Source organism: Crocodylus porosus, unplaced genomic scaffold (genome assembly GCF_001723895.1).
Source record: "Crocodylus porosus isolate Cpor-Errol unplaced genomic scaffold, CroPor_comp1, whole genome shotgun sequence".
In the NCBI taxonomy this organism is placed as follows: domain Eukaryota; kingdom Metazoa; phylum Chordata; order Crocodylia; family Crocodylidae; genus Crocodylus; species Crocodylus porosus.
Window position 1 is genome coordinate 11,928,049 of NW_017728951.1, and position 23,603 is coordinate 11,951,651.

Genomic DNA, 23,603 nt, shown 5'->3' on the forward strand with positions numbered 1-23,603 from the left:
GTTTTGCATTCAAAAGCTTGTTTAACTTTACCCCAACCATGCAGTTGGTCCAAAAAAAGACATCATCCACAACGATCCTTGTCCTATCTCACAAAAACATCCCCATGCCTTTACAACTGTCATTTAGTATCAAAGACTTAAAAAAACGGTTTAAATAAAAACAATCCAAGTTACTCCAGAGTAGCCAAATGCCTCAAACTTTGATAGGTATGCCATCGAATTAAGTAAAAAATTCTTCTTCAATTGCTTTCCCTGTGGCTGCAAGCTTCCAGCATAACCAAGTAACCCATCATGGACCAGGCATATGAAAGTTCTCAGTCCTAATCAGGCAGATCTTTGCAGCAGTGCTGCTATGCTGAAAATTAAACTCTTGTTTTTTTCTTAAATGAGCAAACATCTTTAGATGTTTTTTTCATTTCCACATTCAATATTTATATCCAAGAAGTATATAACAGATCGTTCACCAAACACTTGTGATTGGATGTAACCTGGCTGCGTTGTCTTTCATCGTGCTAACAGTTTGACTGTGAAACCAAGTCCATGCCAACTATTCTACCAAGTTGCCAAAAGAGGCAAGAGGGAAGATTAACTCATTGTTAACATTTGCTAAAATACTAGGTAACTGGGCTGCTATGGAAATGTTGGGTTAAAAATTTACTGATTTTATAAATGTCAATGTCATCATTTAGGTTTCTAAAGAATGCAGTTTAAGAGAATCTAAATGTACATCTTATTTTAAAATGACACAGATATATTTTTATGATTTTTACCTCCTTTCTATTCTTTTATTTTGCAAGGAAAATAAAAGGCAAGAGGAAGTTTAAAAAGCTTTTTTGTGCAATACCTTAGAAGTAGTTATGAAAAATGAAAATGTAAACATTTTTATCTTAAAAAAGTCACTCTATGCTATACATTGGCATTTTACAAGATGTGGGTCCTTCAAATTGACATGACAAGGTTTAGCTTTTTACAGCCAAAACAAAAATGGTTACTGAACTACTCTGTTTCCTGTACTGTGCAACCACTGAAGTCAAAATATAAAAATAGTCTTTCAGACATCTTAATTCCCACGAGTTCAAAAGGAAGAGCCAGAAATGTGGCCATGACCAAAAACTTAATAAAGTTTATTAACTAGTTGATTAAAATATTTCTTATACATATATATCATATTAAACCAAGACAACATGATAACTTCTGTTCTGTATAATGCATATATGACTTTTGTTTGTTTTTAACAATGCTTTTTTAAAAACTGATACATTTCTGAAAAATATTATCAGTTGATAATTTAGTATCATACATGTGCTACAAACTTGGTTTTCAAAAATCTAGAACTCTTGGTTCAGAAATGATACCTTTTATTAAACCAACTAGGAAATTGAAAAAAAAATTATTTTTCTGCAAGTTTTGGGCCTCAAACACCCTTCATCCAACTCTGGGAAAATTAAAGATGGTAACAAGTCCCCACAGTCAGGAAATAAACGTCCATGAGAGTGTCTCTCTGAGTTGTTCTAAGTAGCCAATACAGCTACCAAATACATCCCTGAAACATGGAAGTCAAATTGTAGCCAATTTGGGATTTTAAACTTCACTGCAGAACAAGAGAGATTTCTAAACCTTCCTGCTTGCCATCTGACACCTCCAGGAAAGGAATCCTACCTGATCTACACAACAAAGAGTAACTCAGAACAACTCACAGAGACACTCTCATGAACCCAGAGGGACAGATTTTTCATCTCCAGCTCCTTCTGTGCAAAAATGAAGTTTATTTAATACCTATGGGGACTTTTTACCATCTTTAATTTTCCCAGAGCCTGATGAAGGGCATTTGAGCCCGAAAACTTGCAGAAAAAGAGCTATTTTTTATTTCCTAGTTGGTCTAATAAAAGGTATCATTTCTGAACCAGGAGTTCTAAATTTTTGCATTTCTTTTTGTCTCAGACCAACACGGCTACCAAATACATCCCACAAACTTTATTTTAACTTTACAATGCAGCTACCCCTCCGAACCTTGACATTCTGGGGTGTTATTTCTTGTTTCTAAAAAATTTTGATATCAAAAGTATTCAATTTTTATGTAGAATGAACTGGTTTTTAAAGGAAACTCCTGCAAACCTATAATGTGATCTGAAAATTTAATTATATGCTGGGAACAAAGTAACAGGTTCTGCAGACCAAATTCTGCTCAGCGGCTTAGGCCTAGGCTAGAAAAAAAATATCTATTGTTAAAAATATACATCATCAAATGTTTCAGCTGAATGTAGAACATATATAATTGCTTCACCAAATCATGACAAACCACATTGAATAGAATATCTGAAATCTGCTAAGAAGGTATACTTGGAGACTGTCATATCGATGGCAATGTGAACTTCTCCTGAGCAGTCTTTTGTATTGGTCTTTATATGCGGTTAAGAAGTGTCATAGTGGCCCCTGGCAGACGTTACACTTTCATACATGATTAACCAGTCAATCATGTCTTAAGTAGTAACTGGGCCACATGTTTATTAAATTAACAGTGCAATAAAACAGGGAATGAGTCATTATCATTACACAAAATGGGTGCAATAACTTTGTGGCTGGTTCCCATCATACTAACAACTGAACGTGTGGCCAAGCCGATCAGCTGATCTGTTCCCCACATGACAGCCTTTGCTCCAACGCCCCCCAGAGGCAGCGTGTCACATTAATCAGCTGATGAGAGTGCTCAGCCTCAAAAGTGTATCAGAGCCCTCTGCTTCAGTGTGCCTCCAATGCTGGCAAGTGCTAGTCACTTAATCAGGACTCCCAGCCTGAGAAGCGCATTGGATTCTCAGCTCTCGTGTGCCCTCACAGCTGAGAGCACCAGTCAGGTGATGAGCACACTCAGCCTTCAGGTTGGCCAAGGGCCCCAATGTGCTCCTCAGGCTGGGAGCCCCCACCACCTGAGTGGCACTCTGAGCTGGGGGCACTCAACAGGGTATGACTGGGATCTGATCAACAATCTTATAATCATGCCTCCTGCCATGCATGCACAGCACAGCAAGAGGTGTGGTTGTTTGGATTGTGAATCAGACTCCATCACGCCTTTAACTGAAAATTTCCCAGCGGCCACTGGGTCAGACCAATGGTCCATCTAGTTTAGTAATCCTGTCTCTGATGCTGGCAGGAGTGGATGCTATAGAGGGAGAGCACTGAACTGGGTACATCTCTAATGATCTGTCCCTTGTTCACTACCCTTCTTGGTATCCACCATCATTACTTTAGAGATACCAAAAGAAACCACTCCAACTGTTCTGTCCTGTTTAATAGCTAAATAGCTTAAAAATGCACGCTGCTAAAATGGTATTCACTCCGCTACAGACAAATGGCAATTATCTAGTTTCGATTAAATGAGAGTGATTTGTGCAAATTTGTTCCTTTTAGTATGTTTTCACAGATCTGACTGGAACTTAAAATCTCACACAAACGAAGATGGAATCCTCTCAGTTCCTCCTGGTTACATTAACTTTGAAAACAAGATACACGTTTTTATTTGGCACAGAAGGCAACAAAATACAAACTGAAACACCCCAACAGATCTGTCATAATACTTTTCAGAATTGACTATATACAGGTTTTCCAAGAAATACAAACCTGTTGGGAGATCAACCAGCTGCAGCTCATTCCGTACTAACCCCAAATTGTTGGGTGCTGATGTAGCAAAGGAGAGGAAACCAGTCAAGCTGACCCATTCAATGGCTCTATGAGAGTAGAAAACATGGAGCACATTAGTTGCTTTTTTAAGGTATTTGGGTGCACAGGAGACTAACTAGATTAACGACAACTCTATAGCTTATTATACAATCTGAAACAAATATAAAGCTGATTTTCTTTATTTAAAAATGCAAATAAATACAAATACCACACACAGAAATATGTATACAAAAAATATAAAAATGAAGATCTCAAATGATTGCTAAAAATCTCTTTGCAGATTGAATTTATATATTTTGTGACAAGTTAGGTGCTTTTTGGGACAAGAGGAACTTTTAACTTAGAAACAGCAGGGAATTTTTTGCCAAAAATGTCAAGCATAAACGTAACGTAAATGAGCCTGAGGATGTAGTAGTGGGCCATGAATGCCGCTGTCACAGAGGACAGAGTTCTGCTCCCAACTTCTCCTGTCCAGTAAAGCATCAAAATGCCTATAGGAGCCAGCATACATTTGTATGGTTTTAAACAGCACTAAAAAGTTACCTCCAATTTCAGTTTACCTCATGATTTTTTCACCCCCGAATAATGAGAATATTATAGGGGATGTCCCAGGATGGACAAAAGATGGACCTGGTAGATCTGACAGAGCTTTGCCATTACCAGATGCTATTATTTTATAATTCTAAATGTAATATTTTTCCAGGCTGCTCTCTGTTACACAGACACCACAGGAAAATTTTCTAGACTTTTAGTCACTGGTTCTCACATAAATGTAAGTCAAGTATATTGCCTTGCCTTCTGATACCAGGTAGCCATCTGTCAATGTTAACAACTACCTACAGGATGGTGTGGGGGGGGCTAGTACACTTCCTGGCGGACCTGGAAGTCAACCGGAAACACTTCTGGCCCGGTTCCAGGTCCGCCACTGAGCATGCAGGGGTCCCGCCGCCCTCCCCTGTGGGATGGTCCATCCACCCCACCATCTCAGGGTTCATGAGCCACACCTGGTATATTGAAAAAAACAAGGTATGTAGAAAAAAACATAAAGCTGTGTCTGTCTGACTTGCTGATTCTCCAAATCAGACTCAAATCAGGGCAGTGATCCAAATCAGCAAATCGAGTCACTGCCCCCTGAATTGGGCCGAATCCAAATGCTGCCCGCTACGCGTACCCCTAAGAGGCAGCACAGCGCAGATACAGCAGAGAGCAGAAAGCTGGGCATCACATCAGGCAGGGAGCACAAGGCAGGAAACAGAAAGCTGAGCAGCAGATCACAGAAGGGAAAGGGATTGCAGTGGCACTCAGGGAGGGTGTGAAACAGGCTGGCTCCCACTGATCTACAGAATCCTATATTAACAGAAAAGTTACTTTCAATTATGAATGTCTGAACTGCTGCATCAATATAATTGTCTATTACTGACATAGGCATAAGTTAAATATGGAAGAAACTAACAATTCATGGCATTAATGAAACAACTGTTCCCACTGTAACACAGGAAATTGTAATTTTTTATGTTGGAGTATTTCCATCCCACAAAAACTTTGCTTTAAAACTACCACCCACTTATCTCAAATAATTAAGAGTTACATTAAGCTGCTTTTATAAACTACATCTATTCTTTAAAAATATAAAGCCCTTTGTCCCCATGGCATGGACAGCCCAACCACACAGGCTACCTCCTCCCACCCCTCACCAGTTCAGGCAGTTAGCTCTCCTGTGCGGTGTACAACACCCCCAGCACTCTCCAGGCACCTCCTGGCTTCTGTGGCAGGAGTAAATGTGGAGGGCGAATGGCAGCTGGGTGCGAGCCTGCAAGCTGCGCTCTAACCCTTTGGTTAACCTGGGGGCTGCAAGCTGGACAGCCCAGGTTTAGTCAATGTAGGGTAGGGAGCAATTGGTCCCCAGTAAGTTTGTGCCAGAAAGTAAATAGAAGCTTTCTGTCAACATTACTTAAATGCTGAATGTCATTTAAGAACTATTTTAAAGATATATGAGTTAGAAGGTAGCATTATTCAGCATAACAAAGTGGTACTGCTCCAACTCAAATGTGTTATTGACCATATAATACATCCCTGGACTCCTACTTTCTTAAATTCAAACATGCAAAAGTGACTGCTACACAATGGTACTCAACAGCTGTTACATAATAAGCTATTTCATGCCTAATTCAGAGTATTCCTCCCCAACAGAAAATTAGCAGTTCAAATGACTACAAAAGGCTTAGCAGGACATTTACAGAAATCTCAAGATAAGTTGCTGAAATCATTCAGATGTTCAAGAAGAAAAGCCTAATTTTCATAATTGAGACTGAATTTCCCTTTCTGAGGTAAAACACCAGAGCAAAATCCAGTTGGGTTTCACTAGCATTAGAAACCATGGAAGAACACAGTACATTTCTGTACGTCTTTGCTTACCATTTGTCATGCAATAAAACTTAAGGGAAAAAGTACAACACTGTCCTCAAGAAACCCTTATTTCTCAAACAAAGCTGGCCATCACTATGTATGCTACTTGAACAAACTGATAGGAACTGCTGTCCAGGTTATCCAATCCAAAATTTAAAAACTTAGCATGCTAATGTGTTGCATTTTCCTAGACACCTGAAAGACTAATAATTAGTTTTTTTCCTACACCTTGTTGTAAAAGGTTTCAACAGGCTGGATGTTTTCACATTTCCTTACTATGGAATGCTCAATTAACAAAATGCTCAGAAAATGGTTTCCGCATAACAAGTAATACGTGCACAGTTTCCAGCTCAGAAAAATTTCTGCTTATTGTTAATTTTTTTTTTTAAGTTCCTTGCTATACTGCAGGAAGCACTGATTACGTGCAGATAATGGTGATGGGTGTGTGTGCATCTGTCATATTAGATCCTAAGTAGTAAGGTTTGCATTTAAACTTACGTACATACTTAAAAATGTATAACAGAAAGTATTGTGGAAGAGAGCATAGGTGAAATATCAGATATAATTTCAGTAGCTTTAGAAACACTCTTCAGCAAGTACTATGGTTCATTCAGGCCATAAAGACTGTGTTATACTAAGATCCTCAAAGAACTTCCTCTTGCCATTTGCTGGGTAACTGAAGCTGTAACTATCCCCCTGGCAAACTTAGGTAAAACTCTCGTAGGCATGACTGCAACTGAAACAGCACTGCTGGACCTGACCTCAAGTCCTACCAACATTTTGTAAATCAGTAAATGAGGTATTTCACCTGCAAAGATCCATGTCACTACTTTTGCCAGGTCCCCACATATCTGAAGTATGTCATATTATAAAAAGGTTTCTGTAGGAGAGAATTAAATCGCTAACATGTTCGAAGTGTACATGATGGCACTTCTTGTAGTAACTATTAGGGCTGTGCAAAGCTTCGGTCCCTGATTTGATTTGGTGGGCAAATCTCTTAATCCGAATTGAATCAGGAAACCCTTTCATCTGTCCGACTCAAATCAGAACCCTCCAAATTGATTCGGAGCGATTTGGAAAGATTTGGTGATTCAGACATAACCACAGCTTTAAATGTTTTTCCTACATAACTCTAGGTACCAGGCGGCTCATGAACGCTGCGATGCTGGGGTGGATGGAGCCTCCCACAGGAGCATTGGGGGCTCCCAAGCGTGCTCAGCAGCAGACCCGAAGTGGACCAGAAGCACTTCCAGTCCACTTCCAGGTCTGTCGGGGAGCATGCAGGGCACCCCCCCCGCACCTCCCCAGCTCAGAGACTGGTGCCTCCCTCCTGGGTCTGTGGGGGCACCCAGGGTCCCCCTGCGGCCAATCACTGAGCTGGCGGGATGCAGGGGGCCCCCCCCGCACGTTCCCCAGCGGACCCAAAAATGGACCAGAAGTACTTGCAGGTTCACCACCAAGCACGCGGGGGGTGGGGGGCCATGCTCCTGTGGGACGCTCCATCCACTCCACCATCGCAGAGTTCATGAGCCGTATTTCAGAAACAAGTAAGACTTTCTACTGGGAAAACTTGCTGTATTTCAGGTGGCTTTAATAAGTTAGCATTAATATCCTATCTTACATAATCTTTCTCATGAATTGTTAGACTTCTACAGAAATTGCTTCCAAGGTTACTACAACTAGATTGAGAAACTAAGTCTTTTAAAGCTCTGCTGACATAATGGATCATACCAATCACCATGAAGCAAAATTTATGGTAATTTTAGGTTCATTCCAAAATCAGACTCAGCAAAGAGCAAAACTGACAGAAAATCACTATTATCAAGCTTCTAAAAAGATGTAAGAACATTGCAGAATTAAAGCCCACATTTGAAATAATCTTAAATCTGCATAAATGTAAAATACACAGTGATTAACATAGCAGAAAAATGGAAACAGTATATGAGTCCCTTCTCATCCTTCTCCAGAACGTCTCCTAAAATTTAGTTGAGGTTTCTTCCTATTAAAATTTTTCCATGTTGTCATTTCTTTTTATAAATAAGGTGAATGAAATGTTCAGGACATGTAATATTAGTGACACCTGTATGTCTGCTGGATGAGTATAGAAAAGTGGTGCTCAAGCTTTTCACTCTGTGGCCCAGATGAGTGACTTGGGGACAGTCTGTAGACCAGACTGGGCCTTAGGACTTGGCACTGACCCCTTCTGCCCTCTGCATACTGGGCTTGTATTTTGGGGGCCCAGGACCACCCCAGTCCCTACCCACATTCACCAGGATTGGGTCCCAGGGGTCCAGGACTGCTCTTTCCTGGCCACCTATAGCCAGGATTGGGTCCTGGGGTCTAGCACTGCCCCCATCCAGCCCTGCATGCTAGGTTGGGACACCACATTCAGTGTTCAGGTCCCAGGGCTCACCACGGGTCCAAAATATGATAACCAGGTCCCCATCTGTCCCATAGGCTGGGGCTTGAGCATCCCTTATTTAGAACACAAGTTCTTTCCAATTACTTTCAAACTGCTGGTGACACTTTTAAGAGGATTTTTTAATTTCATATCCTACTGAAGGTCAGTTAAATAAGTAGAGTTAATATTCAAGTGCTAATATAAAATGGATAAACTGAAAAATACTTTTAATATATTTACTGTACAAAAGCACCTAGCATTAAGAAAACCTCAGCTCTGTTATCAATTATTAATGAAGAAAAAGATTAAAATAGCTTTCCTGAAAGTCATGCTTTCAAAGGGCATATAAAATTATATAAGGCATTAGTACATCTTTAATGAAATAAGCCACTTTACACCTTTTTTTATTTTTTAAACCCCATCTGTGTTATGTTAGTAATGGTTTTTAATTTTAAATGCTGTAATCATTTTAAGGAAATATAAAAAATAAACCAGGATTCAGTATTCTCTTGAGATACATAAGAGAATATAAAATGAGACTAATCTTGAAAGTACTTAGTAGCACCAAATAAAGGTAAAACTAAAATTTAGACAGAGAAAGGATATACTATTCCTGAAAAGCCTACAAGGATATTTATATTATAAAACGAAAGCAGGATTCATGTAAGTAGTTCTCTGGAAACATTTTTCTTACATTTTTGAACAATGAACAGGGGGATCTCAGAACTCTTCTAAATATATATTTATATTAGTTTTTATTTTTATACACACACACACACATATATAAATGTATATATAGATAAATGTAAAAATATATATAGTTATTATAAAAATATTCCATTCCCTTTACTACTTGAATGGACCCTGGAATTGGTTGACTTTCAAAAAACAAGGTAAGAGATTACTCTTCTTCATATGACTATATTTATCATCTCTCACATATGCATGAAGACAGACAGACCCGACCAGCTTTCTGGACCCTTTAATGTGTTTGGGAACATGAACATGTTAATGAAGACATAGATTTACCACCTGTCAGATATTCTGCAGTAACTGCCCACATCCACACTCTTATGACAGTAAATGAAAGCTGACTCACACTCCCTTGAAGGGACAAGCGAGGGGAATAAATTACAAAGTAAGAGAGCACATGTAGGCTGTTATCACAGGGTAGTAATAACATTCTGTAAATCCTTGTCCTCATTTACCTCACAGCAACTTGTTTGGGTGCATTTGCCCTATTATCCTTATTTTAAAAAACTAAATACTACATAATGTATTTAGTTCTAAATCTCAATCAAAATACAACTGCTTATAAATCATTTTATGTTGAAATTTTATCACCAGCAGTCGCAGCCTCATACAAATAATAATTAAAAAAACCTTAACAAACAGAACATAATTATTTCCAAGGGGGGGAAAAAACCCCATGAGTCATAATAGCTATATAAACAAGACGCTATAATAAAGTTTCTCGTGTTAAAAAGTATTCTCTGTGCTACAATGTTCTAGAGAAAATGCAAACAGCTAATGTTCATCCTAGATCAACAGGTACATTAGTTACCAATTCAAATATTTCTAGTTCACTGCAATTTCCAGTCTAATTTTCACAATGAGTTACTGCTTTGCACAGCAGAGATACTATTTGCTAGAGCAGACTGCTCAATAGGGTAATTTTCTTGCGTGCCATTAATGATGAAACAAAATGCCTATATTGCTTGCAGAACATTAAATACTTTAATTCTCATCTCCCAAAAGGATTAGTAAGAATTAAAAAGAAAAAAATCTTACTTGACTTCACAGGAATGAATGCTTAACTCCTTGTGTAGCAGTCCACTGGTAAGATTATACACCAAGACGGAGCCATTACTTGTCCCTGTAAAAGTGACTTATATTGTATAAAACAATGCAAAGCAGCTATTATACCTAAATGGAAACATATACAGCTCCTTTTATTTGTTTGCACCAATGAACAAACGTATTTATTTGACACTACAAGGGTGAGGTGGGCACTCAGCATCTAGGCATATGAAGTCTAAACTCTCTCTCAAAGGCTACAGATCCCAAAGACAGTTTCCGCTAAGAAATGCTCACATACCTGCCGTTAAGGGCATCAACTTTTCGAATCTGGTGAAGATCTGGATGGTAAGAGTTTGGGGCGTTTTCATCAGGCATAATACATAAAAATGTTTGTTCCAAGAGTTGAAAAATAATTAAGATGCACTTACAGAAATTTAGGGTAAAGCCTAATGCAGGCATAAAAATGTAGGGTAATACAGAAGGTGTCCCTGTGTTTCTCATGCAGATAGAATCATTGCAGTAGATGCGAGTATAAACTGGTTTCTTCAGTTTTCCAAGACTGGAGTACTGCAAGCATTACCCTAAATTTCAGTACAGCAAAGACAATGAAGTGTTATAGCCTAGCGGGCAACCAGACAGTAGTTAAATGTAAGTTAGACAGGTTCCCAGGACTTCTAAATTATGTCAGACTAAATTCTTCAGCCTCCAAAAGAAGTACAATCAAGAAGGTGCAATCTTGCAAGCACAGCATCTCTACAGCTCCAGCCTTGCAGCTGACACGCAGGTAGATAGCTGTGCATACACCGATTCCTGCTGAAGGCACTGGGGCTTACCATGAGCATAAGGACTTGCCAACATGGGGTCAGTTAAAGAATCAAGACTTAAATGGAACAACTCAATACATACAGCAAGGGTAAACATAACCTGGGCCAATTACTACTGTACCTATACACTTTTAAGTGTGCCATAGTTCTAAATGAGCATTTCTTTCAGGACTCAGACCAGCATTTTAATAAGTCCTTCAGGACAAGTGACACAAGAAGTAAAGAAGAGTATCTGGAATGGGAAGAGACTGGGTTTGGGGAAGATGTTCCACCAGCAGAGGGCAGCATGGAAACGGTGATACTAGGAAAGAACTAGCACAAAAACAGCTAGTTGGGCAGGACAGTAAGCCGACAAAAAGCACTACACACACGCAAAGGAGAAAGTAATGAAATTTACAAAATATTTCAGAGACCAAACAACAAGCCTCTCTTTTGGACTGGATAACCAGTATTCATTAGTACAAAATGTCAAGTAACTTTTTCAGAGCCATAAGTAATGTATTAAAAAAAAAATCCACTTACCAACAGCTAGGAGTGCTTGATACTGCTTAAGGTTTTTTGTTGTAAGAGGTGGACACATCCGGATAGCAAACTGAGGCAGGGGAAGCCCTGAAAGCAGCCCCGTCAACAGAAATTTCAGGTGAACTTCTTGCAAGAAATAATTTTTTAACTGTTCTTCAGCCACAGTGCCTTGTCCTGCTTTATGTTAAAAAAATTAGTTTCTATGGGTATGACATTTTTAATACCAGACACAGGAGTTATAAATAAGTATTATCAACAATCTGTGTAATACATGATGCAAAGTAACATTTAACGAGACACCCTCTACTGTTGGAAAAAAAAAAGAGGACAAGTACCATATTTGCTCAATCTAGGAGGAGGGTTTTCCCCCTAGGCAATATGGGGGAAAAAGCCCTTTGTCCTGAACCTGAGTAGAAGCTTGGGAGGTAAGTGGCTGCTGCAACTCTGGCTCCAGTCCCAACCCTGGCGTGGGGTTGGAGTTAGAGTCACTATCTTGGCCCAGCTGCGTAATGTGAATACATACAAAAAATGTAGGTAAAAGATAATCAGGTCCTAAGTGTCTTTTGTCCAGTAGGCCAGATGGACAGTGCCAGGTCTGCCCATGGTCCCGATCCAGAGCACAGAATGGGAGTGGCAAGCCCCATCCAGCAGAGGAGGCTGGTGGGCAGCCTGATCCCAAATCAGCCCATCAGAGGATTTGGCATGGCCCAACCCCACAGAAGGAAAAGGGGCTTGACCCAGCCCCAACCTGGCCCCACGGGGGAGAAAGGATGTGGCCCAGCCCTGATCCAGCTGCAGGGGGGAGGATGAGGTGTGGCCGCCATGTGAGGTTTAGGAATTTGGTTGGGGGAAGGGTGACCATATTAATGGCCACCACCCCCCAACATTAAACTTCTCAACTGTGGGGTCCCAGTAGGTCAGATGTGATGACTCTGCAGGCTACCTCTGGCCCGTGAGCCAGAGGCTGAGCACCCCTGCTTTAAACCAGTGGTTTTCAAACTTTTCAGATGAAAGGCACCCTTCACTGGACTCAAGGCACCCCTTCATAACTTCTGTGAACTAAGTGGCACCATTTTCAAGAAACAATTTATAAACTTCAGTGCTTACCCGCTTGCAGAGATGTGGGGGATCATTCAGGAAGGAACAAACTTGAATCTGTGATTATCTATTTAGCTTACCTGCTTATCTCTTTAAACCTAGCTTATCTTGCAGCACCCTTCAAAGGATCTTGCAACAGCTAGGTTGAGAACCACTGCTTTAAGCAGTGGGAAATTAGAGATGAAACTGCAGAATGACTCTTCATGTGGTGGGAGCATGTCTACACTGTATATGAATAAGCTAGTGTCAAGGACACACTTAAAACTCAATGATCCCTAGAGCTACGTCCATTATTTCATTAAATATGCTCAAACTACCAAGAAAAGAGAATTGCTGCTTTATTCCATTAAACAAAGCATTTTCTTTTTAGAATTCATTTGAGTTCCAAACAAAGTTCTGCACCATAAAAGCCCTAGAAAAGTGGGTACTGTCTTTAATGAGTTCTGAAACTAGTTTTAATAATGACACACACTCCACTAATCATAAGTTTTTCTAATAGTTTTAAACATCTAACTCTAAAAATTAGATATAGTGGTTAGTCTTACCTATCATGTTATCTAGTGAAAGGTCTGGAAGTTTGTTCTGGGATGCTCCTACAGGGATTCCACAGAAAGAGGCTGGCGAATACAAAGGTGATGCACTTGAATTGCTGTAAAAAATGAGAAAAGACAACTGGAATGTAAAATGGTATTACTGTATCCCTGACCAAGTCAAATGTGTTTTTTCCCAGAATTGTTCTCCCAATATTCCTACTACTTACTATTTTCAGGAACTTCTGTGGAGATTTTCATATACAGCCTTACCAATATGAAGTAACTGTCTAGGTATCAGGTAATTAATTCTGCACAATTCTCATCTTTTTTATGTGCATTTAGTATGAAAATATGAGCAACAGTGCTAACAGTAGGAAGGAGAAAAGGTAGTTAAAGGAAAATGTTTCCTTAAAATTTAAGTGTTGGTTCCTTCCATATTGTAGGAAGTTTGCAAGCCAATTATTCCTAAAGCAAAAGGAAGGAGTAAAATTCTCTCTTTCATAACACACATGAGATTTAAAACCCTATGCTTAGTACAATTGTTTTTATCCTCTTTATAGGCACATGCTTACCATATTTTCTATAGCACATCAAATTCTGCTATTTTTGAGATATAAGTTAGTACTGTTACTTAAATGCCTCTCATAAATAGAATTAAAAATAGAATCGTAATACAGTTACCTGGCACGTAAGCTTCTGCCAGAAATGGTAGACTTCAGTTCCCATATCATTACCCTGCCATCACTGACGATGAGAGCTGCAGAGTTTTCATTCACTGGGCAACAAACCATGCTGAATGGGCGAACTGTCTTTGTTACCCTAATTGCATCACACTGACTTCGTAAGTCATAGATCAGCTCCTGCACCGGATCTGGATCTGTAATTTCACCAATGAGAAAATACTGGACATAATTTAGAAAATATTACTGGAGCCTGACATGAGGAAGTAGGAAGTACAAATGACTTTTTTTTTTTGTTAGAATACTATTTTTTTGGTTTTTTGATACAGTCTTCCACACTGTTCTCGCAGGCAAGCTAAGGAAGTACAGGCTGGATGAATGGACTGTAAGGTGGATAGAAAACTGGCTGGAGAATCAGACTCAGAGGGTAGTAATCAATGACTTGATGTCTAGTTGGCAACTGGTATCAAGTGGAGTGCCCCAGGGGTCGGTTTGTTCAATGTCTTCATCAATGACCTGGAAGATGGCACTGAGTACACCCTCAGGAAGTCTACAGATGACACCAAGCTGGGGGGAGTAGTAGATACGCTGGAGGTTAGGGCTAGGATTCAGAGTGACCTAGACAAACTGGATGATAGGGCCAAAAAAATCTCTTGAGATTCAACAAGGACAAGTGGAAAGTCCTGTACTTAGGACAGAATAATCCCATGCACGGGTACAGGCTGGGTTGCTGACTGGCTAGGAAGCAGCTCTGCAGAAAAGGACATGAGGGTTAACGAGGGCAATAAATAAGATGAATATGAGCCAGCAGTGTGTCTTTGTTGCCAAAAAGGCTAATGACATACTGGACTGCATTGGTAAGTGTGTTGCCAGCAGGTCAAGGGAAGTGATTCTTCCCCTCTATGCAGCACTGGTGAGGCCACATCTGGAGTACTGTGTTCAGTTTTGGGCCCACCACTACAGGAAGGATGTAGACAAATTGGAGAGAGTCCAGTGGAGGACAACAAAAATGGTGAGAGGGCTGAGGGACATGACTTACGAGGAAAGGGTGAAGGAACGGGGTTTATTTAGTTGGCAGAAGGGAAAACAGAATGGATTTAACAGTAGCCTTCAACTACCTGAGGGGGTGGGGTTAGAAAGAGGATGGAGCTAGACTGTTCTCATCTGGTGGCAGATGACTAAATAAGGAGCAACGGTCTCAAGTTGCAGCAAGGGAAGTTTAAGTTAGATATTAGGAAAAATTCTCTCACTAGGAGGATAGTAAAACACTGGAACAGGCTACCCAGAGAGGTGGTGGAAGCTCCATCCTGGGAGTTTTCAAGACCTGGATAGATAATGCTTTGCCTGGATGATCTAGTTAGGGATAGTCCTGCTTTGAGCAGGCGGTTGGATTAGATGACCTCCGGAGGTCTCTTCCAACCCTAATTTTTTATGATTCTATGAATACACAAAATATTTTGATGAAAACGAAAAGGAAATTAAAAATTAAACCTTTTTAATTTAAAAATATACACTGGATAACCGTAAGAAGTTCAAACAGAGGTATCTGTAAAATGGGTTCTTTTATTGGAATTGTGCAAATCTTAAAAAGGTCACATGGTAAAATTTCCCTTAAGACAGGTATAAGAAGCAGCGATACCCTATTTTCCACCCAGGCTAAAATACTTCAACTTGTTTATCAAACTGAAATAAGGTAATGTGATGCCAACATAATGTCAGAATTTCTCGGATTTTATACCCCCACAGAAAGACTGAAAAGAGAAACACCATTTATTTTCACGCTGGGCATTAAAATTAACAGAATTGTGTCTGCATATAGCCATCAGTTAAATCTTTTATCCCTTATTTAATGTCATCAAAAACATTTTACTTTTAGTAACATGCTGTTAAAAAAATTAGATATGTTTAGTAACTCAGAAGTAAAAACTGGAGTCAATAAAAACATTCCAGTGCTAATCACCATTCAGAGCAAATGACTTCCAAACACTTTTGTGAATGCATTTGTAAACAATACTTCAAAGACAAATTGGTGTTTTGCTTTGCTATTTATCTGAGTTTCTCTATGAATCCTGTTGTTAAGCTGATTCGTAATTTAAGATATTTTATTCAGCACTGAAAGGATTTTTAGGATATTCATGCTCTTATCTCATATTGAATACCAAGAGAATTTAGAATCAACATTGGGAAATAAAATGAAGATTCAATACTCAGAAGAAGAAGAGACAAGAAATATAATGACCAAACATCATGTAAAATATACTGAAAACCAGGTGTGAACATGTTTCTGAAGTTTAGACTTTGTATTTGAAAAACACAGGAAATCCAATCAGGGCTAGCAGTGTGGACTCACTAACCTCAAGCTCCATTTTACCCATTTGTTGACAAGCTCACCTGGTTCCTCATTTGGAGAGCCAATTATACTGTTCAATCTGCGAACTCTTAAAGTTATACATCCATTTTCATGTAGGCAAAACAAACCATCACGTTGAAAGCAGGGAATTACCTATATAAATAGATGCCAAAAGCATTTGGATTAACACCAGATCACGTACTGTGCAATTAATATTAGTATGCTTATGGAAGTGCATGATCAATTGTTTTAAAGTAACTGAAGAACAGAAAACAAAGGGACTATTTGAGTCAATATCTAGTCACATTATCTATGGCAGAACCAATACCCTTTAAGGAAATTCCAGTTTCTTGTGCACATACGCAGTGCAGCCCTATGCTATAAAAATTATTCAGCCTTTGACATTCATTTTCCTGAGTCAATTAAATCATAAAATAAATGGTATGTATACACACAATTTATTTTATTATTTGGTTATATATTTTTATTATACGCACACACATGTACATATACATAAGTGTAAGCAAAATCTCAGTTCCTTATAACTCAGGAGATTATATTGTTTTATGCATAGATATGTAAATTACTGATGGATATTGATGAAGATGTCTGCAAATCCCAAATATTTCATGCATTTTAGAACAAAAGTATGTATTGAAGACTGCGAAGAGTAATTGGGAAAGGCATTTGATAACATCTAATAACATTCAGCCCCAGCCAGTGCCATGTGGTTCATAAGCTCTATGTCAACCAATTTGAGAACTTTATCTGTGATGACTTATGAAGTAAATTGGCATAATAAATTTACTGGTATTATTGATACTGGTTTCAGGAAGAAAGAGCATGCTTCTGAGGACTTCAATGGTTTCATTTGTTTTAAAGTAGCATTTCTTCCACATGCACAGATAGAGAGGTGTGCTCAAAAATCTGTTGTAGCTTTGTACTCTGCTTTTTCTCTAATCACATGATCTCAGTTACTTAAATAGGATCCCAGACTTGACTTCACGACCTAATCAAGCAAAAGTAAATGCTAAAAAAAAAGTGCATGTCATATTTTGTGTAAAAAACTAAACGACCAGAAAATGAAATTTCCTTTCACCGCAGGATTGTTTCCACACTGATAATTTTTATAGCACAACAAACTGAGGTGGATTTGCAGAAGGATTCATAGAGCTAAATTAAACAATGTTTGCTGCATCAGGGGCCAACATTTTCCCTACCAAATTTCTTTCTATTCTACTCAAAATACAATCAGCCTGTGGGCCAGCAAATAGTCATATGTTTTTTCTACTCCCCTCTTAACAGAAAGCACCCTGCCCCTACAATTAGAGAGCATCTGGTAAATAAAAAAAAATGTCATTCAAAATTTGGTATCTGGTAATGCGTGATCAGAAAGAAAAGATGCCGTAAAATTAACTGTCTAATTCCCCTCTTGCCTACCTTTGTTCAGATTTAGGATGAACACAGCATTTTGCTCTGATTCCAAAGCTTTTCATTTTCCATGCCCTCCCACAAATGTAAAATGAAAACGCAACTGCTGTGTTGGATGATTAGCTTCTCTTCTATAAATACTTCTGCAATGTATCAGTTTTCAAAATGACATCCTGATCAGATAAAATATTAATAATAATAAAATATCAGATAAAATACTAATAAAAAAGAAACTAAAAAGGAAAAAAAAAAGATTAACACAGAGACTGTTCATGGAAGGAAAATACTGACAAACTCTTGCTGGAGTGTTTGCAAAAATAACTGGAATATTACGCAAGATGCTGAAACGTGCAATTCCCCAAAATCATTCTATTTACATTATTTCTAATATAATACCAGCTTAATCATACTGTGAGATTTAAAAAGCTTCCATCACAGCATGCAGAAAAAACAGATGCAATGGAAAGCTAACAGGGTTCACTAGCCAGCTTCCAGTATTCCATGTGCTCTGATAGTAACTTGCTGCAAGCTAAATGAAGTGATGAACTCCCCTTAACATCACAGCTTTTAAATTCCTATCCTCACTCTTTTTTAACAAATTTAGGCCTCTGGGAAGCTGTGAGGAAAGCAAAAAAAAATCCCTGACATCATCAGCTTTGTCCTGAGGGGAAACATTCTTATAATCCTAAAGGGAGTGACTTGGTCATACTGACATTATCCTGGAAATCCAGTTTAAACTACACTTTCATAATTCAACAAGGAGAGCAGGGCAGTAATTGTAGCAGAACGGCTGATGCATGCCAGTATAGTTTATGTACAGCAGGAAGCAGAGGACAATCAACTGGCTCTCTCAAACGGATCAAAGGGGTATAAGAAGAGGCAGTGGTACCTCTTCTCCAACCCTATGAACCACAATCTCTGCTGGCATTTAGGCACTGGGATGGGTGGACGGAGTAGTCCAGGCTCACGATCTCTTGCACGATCTTCCCAGTCTATCCCCTGATAGCAACATCTATTCACATGGAGACACAGGAGGCGATTCTGAGAACATAATACTCAGCACTGTCACAGGATCCTGGGTTCAATTTCTGAACACACAGCTTCCTCTGTATAACTCAGCAATAAGAAGTATCCTAGGTTGAAACAACTCATTCTTACTCCTTCAGCAGAGAAAAAACCCATCTTGTTTCCCTAGGCCCAGTAAAATAATTGACACACCTAATATTTAGATATACAGCTTTCATTAATTGTCAGTGGAATTTCTGAGAAACCAGTGCTCATTCAAGACCTATCCTTTTCACACCCAAATTGGAATTTCTGATGGGTCTCAACAATTAAAAATCCCAACACAGATTTGAGACAAATGCAGTAAATGGACTTTTAAAGAGACTTTCATTCATGTACTTGATATTTATAAAAATTCACTAGAAGACCATCAATAGAATTAAGAAAAAGCAATCTTAAATATCTTGCCGCAAAAAGAAATATTCAGTGAAATTAGCTTAACAACAAAACACTTGGATAAATTACCTGTAGAAAAGGTATCCCTGTTCTTTCAATTGCTATCACACCCACTGTCTGGTTCACTTCCAGGTCAAGAATCAAAATTTCTCTGGGATAGAGTAGCAACATGTAGTTTCTTTTCGAAGGGAGGTATGACAACTGAAGGCAGTCATTCAGGGTTACGGACTCAGCACTGAAATATACCAAATACAAATTTACAAAGTATGCTGTTAGGTTATGCAGCAAGCAGGAGCAGTTTGGAATAAGTTTTAATACTGCTGTGTTTCAAATTCATATATTATTAATAGCGAAAAAAGTAATATTTGGCATATTGCCATAATGAGCAATTGTCTAAGCACCACCCACTTCAAGAGTTAAAGACAGTTATAAAAATTCACTTAATCCATTATGAATCAAAATCACCCACTGATAGTATAGGTGGTAGGACTTTTTTTTTTTAAATACATTTGCTTCTCTAGACTCACAAATTTAATGGTTTTACATGTCCAGTGCAAAGCAGTCCAATTGCAAAGTGTTGGCCATTGTAGCAATTATTGGTATTCATGGAAAATTAGTTTTACTTGGGCTGTTTATCGGTACTTGCATGTAACCACGCATCATTTTTTATTTTGCAATTAACTAAACTAGTCGTTGCCAAAAAGGTATATTCAACCGAAGGAAAAAATAGAGAGCATGCAAATGTTATTTCCATATCCCACTGGCTACAACACTAAAATTTAAATGCATTTAAATTTGCGAGGAATTTTGAAGTAAAAGATACTCTTTAGCTTATATGTTTAATCCAATAAACTGATCTGAATAGAAAATAACTATATAAAGTTTAAACTCCTAATACTCTTCAAAAGACTCATATAGTTAAATAACCAACTCTCACCTCTCCTCTTTTTGGTCCATTTTTCCCCTTGCTTCACCCAGTCTAAATAGCTTGCTGTGAGAAACTATAGGTTTTATTGTAAGATTTGTGCTTTAAAGCTTAATACAGACATTCAAAAAAGCCTGAAGAGGAATCAATCTAAGTTACAGTTTTCTGTAAGCAGTGTAGTTTAGATTAGTAGTGAACAGAACGCACATTCACCCTTTGGTGGGGAGATCAAATATTAGACTGGCTTTTGCCATTTTTAAACCAGTTAAAACCAGCATGTTGAACTCCTGTTCTGCTATGGGTATAAAACAGCTTTGTGCACCAAACATCAGCTCTGTTACAGGTGTAGACCAGTTTCTGATCACTTGTACTAGTAAAAATATAATATCTGTACCTGACCTAAATGTGTTCATGTAATACTGTCATATGCCTGTTTCCTGGACTAGCCTGTACATGGGGAAAGAAGAGTTCCTGCTAGGTCCCAGAGCTGCAGCAAGAGACAAAAATGGATCTTCAGGAATAAAGAAAATGAACAGATCTGCTGATATGTCAACCAGGTAGTATAGGAGGTGATACTAGAAAACTCCAAGGAAGCTGAGGGATAAGCATCATAATGGACCAATGGAAAGAGAAGTTTGCAAAAACAGGAAATCACCCTGGGAGCTGGCAAATCTAAAAAGAGTAAGAAACAAAGGAACATCCAAGGCACTATGCTAAGCTAACCTGGAGTGGGGCAAGAGAGAAGGAAGCAGGGCATGTGCAGGATTGCACGAGCTAAATTGAGTGCCTTTGTTGGGGGTACCGGCCTCTTGCCTTTACCCCCAATATCTGCTTTTATTGAAAAGAAACTGTCTGCATTATTGCTTTATTGCATTATTGGGACTTTGGGATGCACTTTCCTATGAAGAGGGCAAAGTCCCTTGTTTGGGGGTGAATGATATGGCAGCTCCCTGAGAAAGGAAGACCCCCATGAATCCAGGAAAAGTCAAAGACGAAGGTATCGGGGTCAGAAGGAGCTTGGGCTGCACCCCCCCACCAGCTTCAGAGGGTATAGAGAGATCAACAAGACTAGAGGTCCCAAGCAGGCACTTCCATGGGATGGGGGGGGATCCAAGATACTAGCTTCTACATTCATAACCCTCTCACACACTCCTTTTCAGCCACACAAATCATCCTATGCCTGCAACAGTGTTCCTGATCTGAGCTCTTCCCTCTGTTTCTCTTACTGCCTTGAGGGAGCATAACCGAAAGACAAATTACACTAATCCAAACAAATATCTGTTACACCTATCCCATGCCCTCTGTCCAGTTAAATTGTTTTGTGGATGACATGTAGGGAGATGACTAGGATATATTTGGTACCATTTCATTAAATAGTGAAATTCAAGAGTGGAATCAGGAGAACAAAGAAAAAAAAGGGTCTGTTATTTTACCAGTAGTACTAAGTGTATGTGCATATATTGCAGCAGTCTATTTGCTTTCCTTCTTGACATTTCCAAATCAAGTGTTCCATCTGAAGCAGCACAAGTAAATCATGACAGAACATGAAAAGACAATATCATGCCTTTTAACTTGGTATCTAGATCACAATTTCTTTAAATGATTGCAGAATGAGATGCCATCAAACCTCCTATTCGGTTTGCAATTTCTACATCTTATTAAAATAAGTACAGATTTAAAATCTCTACTAAAGTTTGGCATTAAGCACTGAATGACAATATAGTCTGATTAGTTTGTTCCCACAATTACAGGCAGATTGAGTAGTATTTTTAGCATGCAAAAAGAAAAGGACAAAAAGAAAAAAATAAGCTATGTGAAAGTAAAAAAAATAACCAATTCCTCGGGAAGTGCAAAATGCAACAATTTTAGACTTAAAGCATTTTACAGTTCTGATTGTTCTGGTATATGGTGCAATAAAAATACTCTTACTAATACTTAAGTGTGGGATAAATACGTAAGTTATCATTTTTAAGAATCTCTACCCAGTTACTATTATTAAAGGATTCCTAGTTTTCCTCATTCCATAATCTACGGGAAATATCAGCCCCTTTGCAGCTTTCATTACTGAACGAAGGCTTTTATGAATTAAGAGTGTTTTATGCCTTGGATTGAAAATGGTCAAATTAGACTCATGCAAATCTCCTTTAGCAAGCAGCTCAATTTCCAAAGATCACCCACGGAGAACATGACCATAACTATCCCTGTCATAACATGCCAAAAGAATGTGGCTGCTTCTCTGAGTGGATTAGAGAAAACTCTTATAGCTCTAAATAATAGCCTTTCATGGTTTTAATGACAAGAATGAGCACCTGTCATCAAATAGGGAGCACAGGTATGATGTACCATTTCTTCCTTTTCTTGCTGTTTTCTTGTGTTATGCTCTATTAACTCAAAGAGAGCTGCAATGCTCCAACTTTGTTCACCATCAGATTTTCAGAAATAAATGGACACAGATTCACAGCAAGCCAGAGGTGGGGGAAAAAACAGTGATAAATAACTGCTATACTTTAAAGTGTACTATTTCAGCATTGAAACAGGTAGAAATGGGTCTTAGATTGAATCTTTCCTGCTCAAAAAACAGTGCTGTCACACTCAAAGCTCCCCTGCAGATGTAGAACCCTATTTTCTGCCAGCAGTTGCATCACTACTGTTAAGCATTGTAAGACTTCTGCTACCAGCCAACAGCCACCAAAACAGGCACACAGGCACTTCTGTGCCATCTGCAACAGTCTCCATTCAGTATCTGATGCTTTCACATGGTGAACTTTGCATTCTGGCAGCAGAAATTCGGAATGGAGCCACCACAAATACATGGACGTGTATGCCTTCTCATAGCTTACTGTTGGCAGCAGTATCTACTGCCAGGACTTCTGCTGACAAGGAAGTATGGACAAGGCCCAATCACCATTAATTACCTGAAATTTAGGACTATAGAATATATTATCACTCAAAGGTTTAAGGACACCTCACTGTTAAAGGGTGCATCTCTAGGGAGGATACTGACAACAGGACAGAATTAGAAAGCTATCATAAGGACACCATAAGGATGAAGTTTTGCACACCAGATTCTGACTTGTTGTCTTCAGCGGCAAGTGTAATAAGCAGCAGATTTCTGCAGAATATAGGATAAAAAGGTGAAACAAGTTGCACACCAATAGGCTGAGTTCACTACACACGAGATTCTTTGCACCTCTTTATTTTCCCTATAAAAGTATCTTATGTAGGGGTGCACCGATAAACACTTTTTGGGCAGATACCGATGGCCAATTATTAACCAGTCATATCGGCTGATACCAATCTAATTGCTGATATGCAGCCTGGAAGCTTGGAGAGCAGCATTCGGCTGGTAAGTTGGGGGGAGGGCAGATCAAGGCCCCTGCGGTGAGGGAGGAAGCAGGGCTGGGGCAGGGCCAGGCGCTGCACAGCCAGGACCAGGCTGGGTGCAGGATGGAGCCGCAGCTCATCTAGGGGCATGGGAGGACAGCTCCTGCTGCTGC

At 39.1% G+C, this 23,603-nt stretch overlaps 1 protein-coding gene across 1 annotated transcript in view; it reads right to left on the reverse strand.

The window, feature by feature from the left end:
* Nucleotides 1–23,603, reverse strand: part of WDR11 (WD repeat domain 11) — an 88,326-nt gene that overhangs the window by 32,757 nt on the left and 31,966 nt on the right. The window contains exons 6-12 of the mRNA XM_019555464.1: nucleotides 19,251–19,416; nucleotides 16,331–16,442; nucleotides 13,941–14,136; nucleotides 13,272–13,375; nucleotides 11,629–11,802; nucleotides 10,274–10,358; nucleotides 3,539–3,722 (exon numbers count right to left, since the gene is read on the reverse strand). Coding sequence (XP_019411009.1) covers nucleotides 3,539–3,722; nucleotides 10,274–10,358; nucleotides 11,629–11,802; nucleotides 13,272–13,375; nucleotides 13,941–14,136; nucleotides 16,331–16,442; nucleotides 19,251–19,416 — 1,021 coding nt within the window. The remainder of the gene's footprint in view (nucleotides 1–3,538; nucleotides 3,723–10,273; nucleotides 10,359–11,628; nucleotides 11,803–13,271; nucleotides 13,376–13,940; nucleotides 14,137–16,330; nucleotides 16,443–19,250; nucleotides 19,417–23,603) is intronic.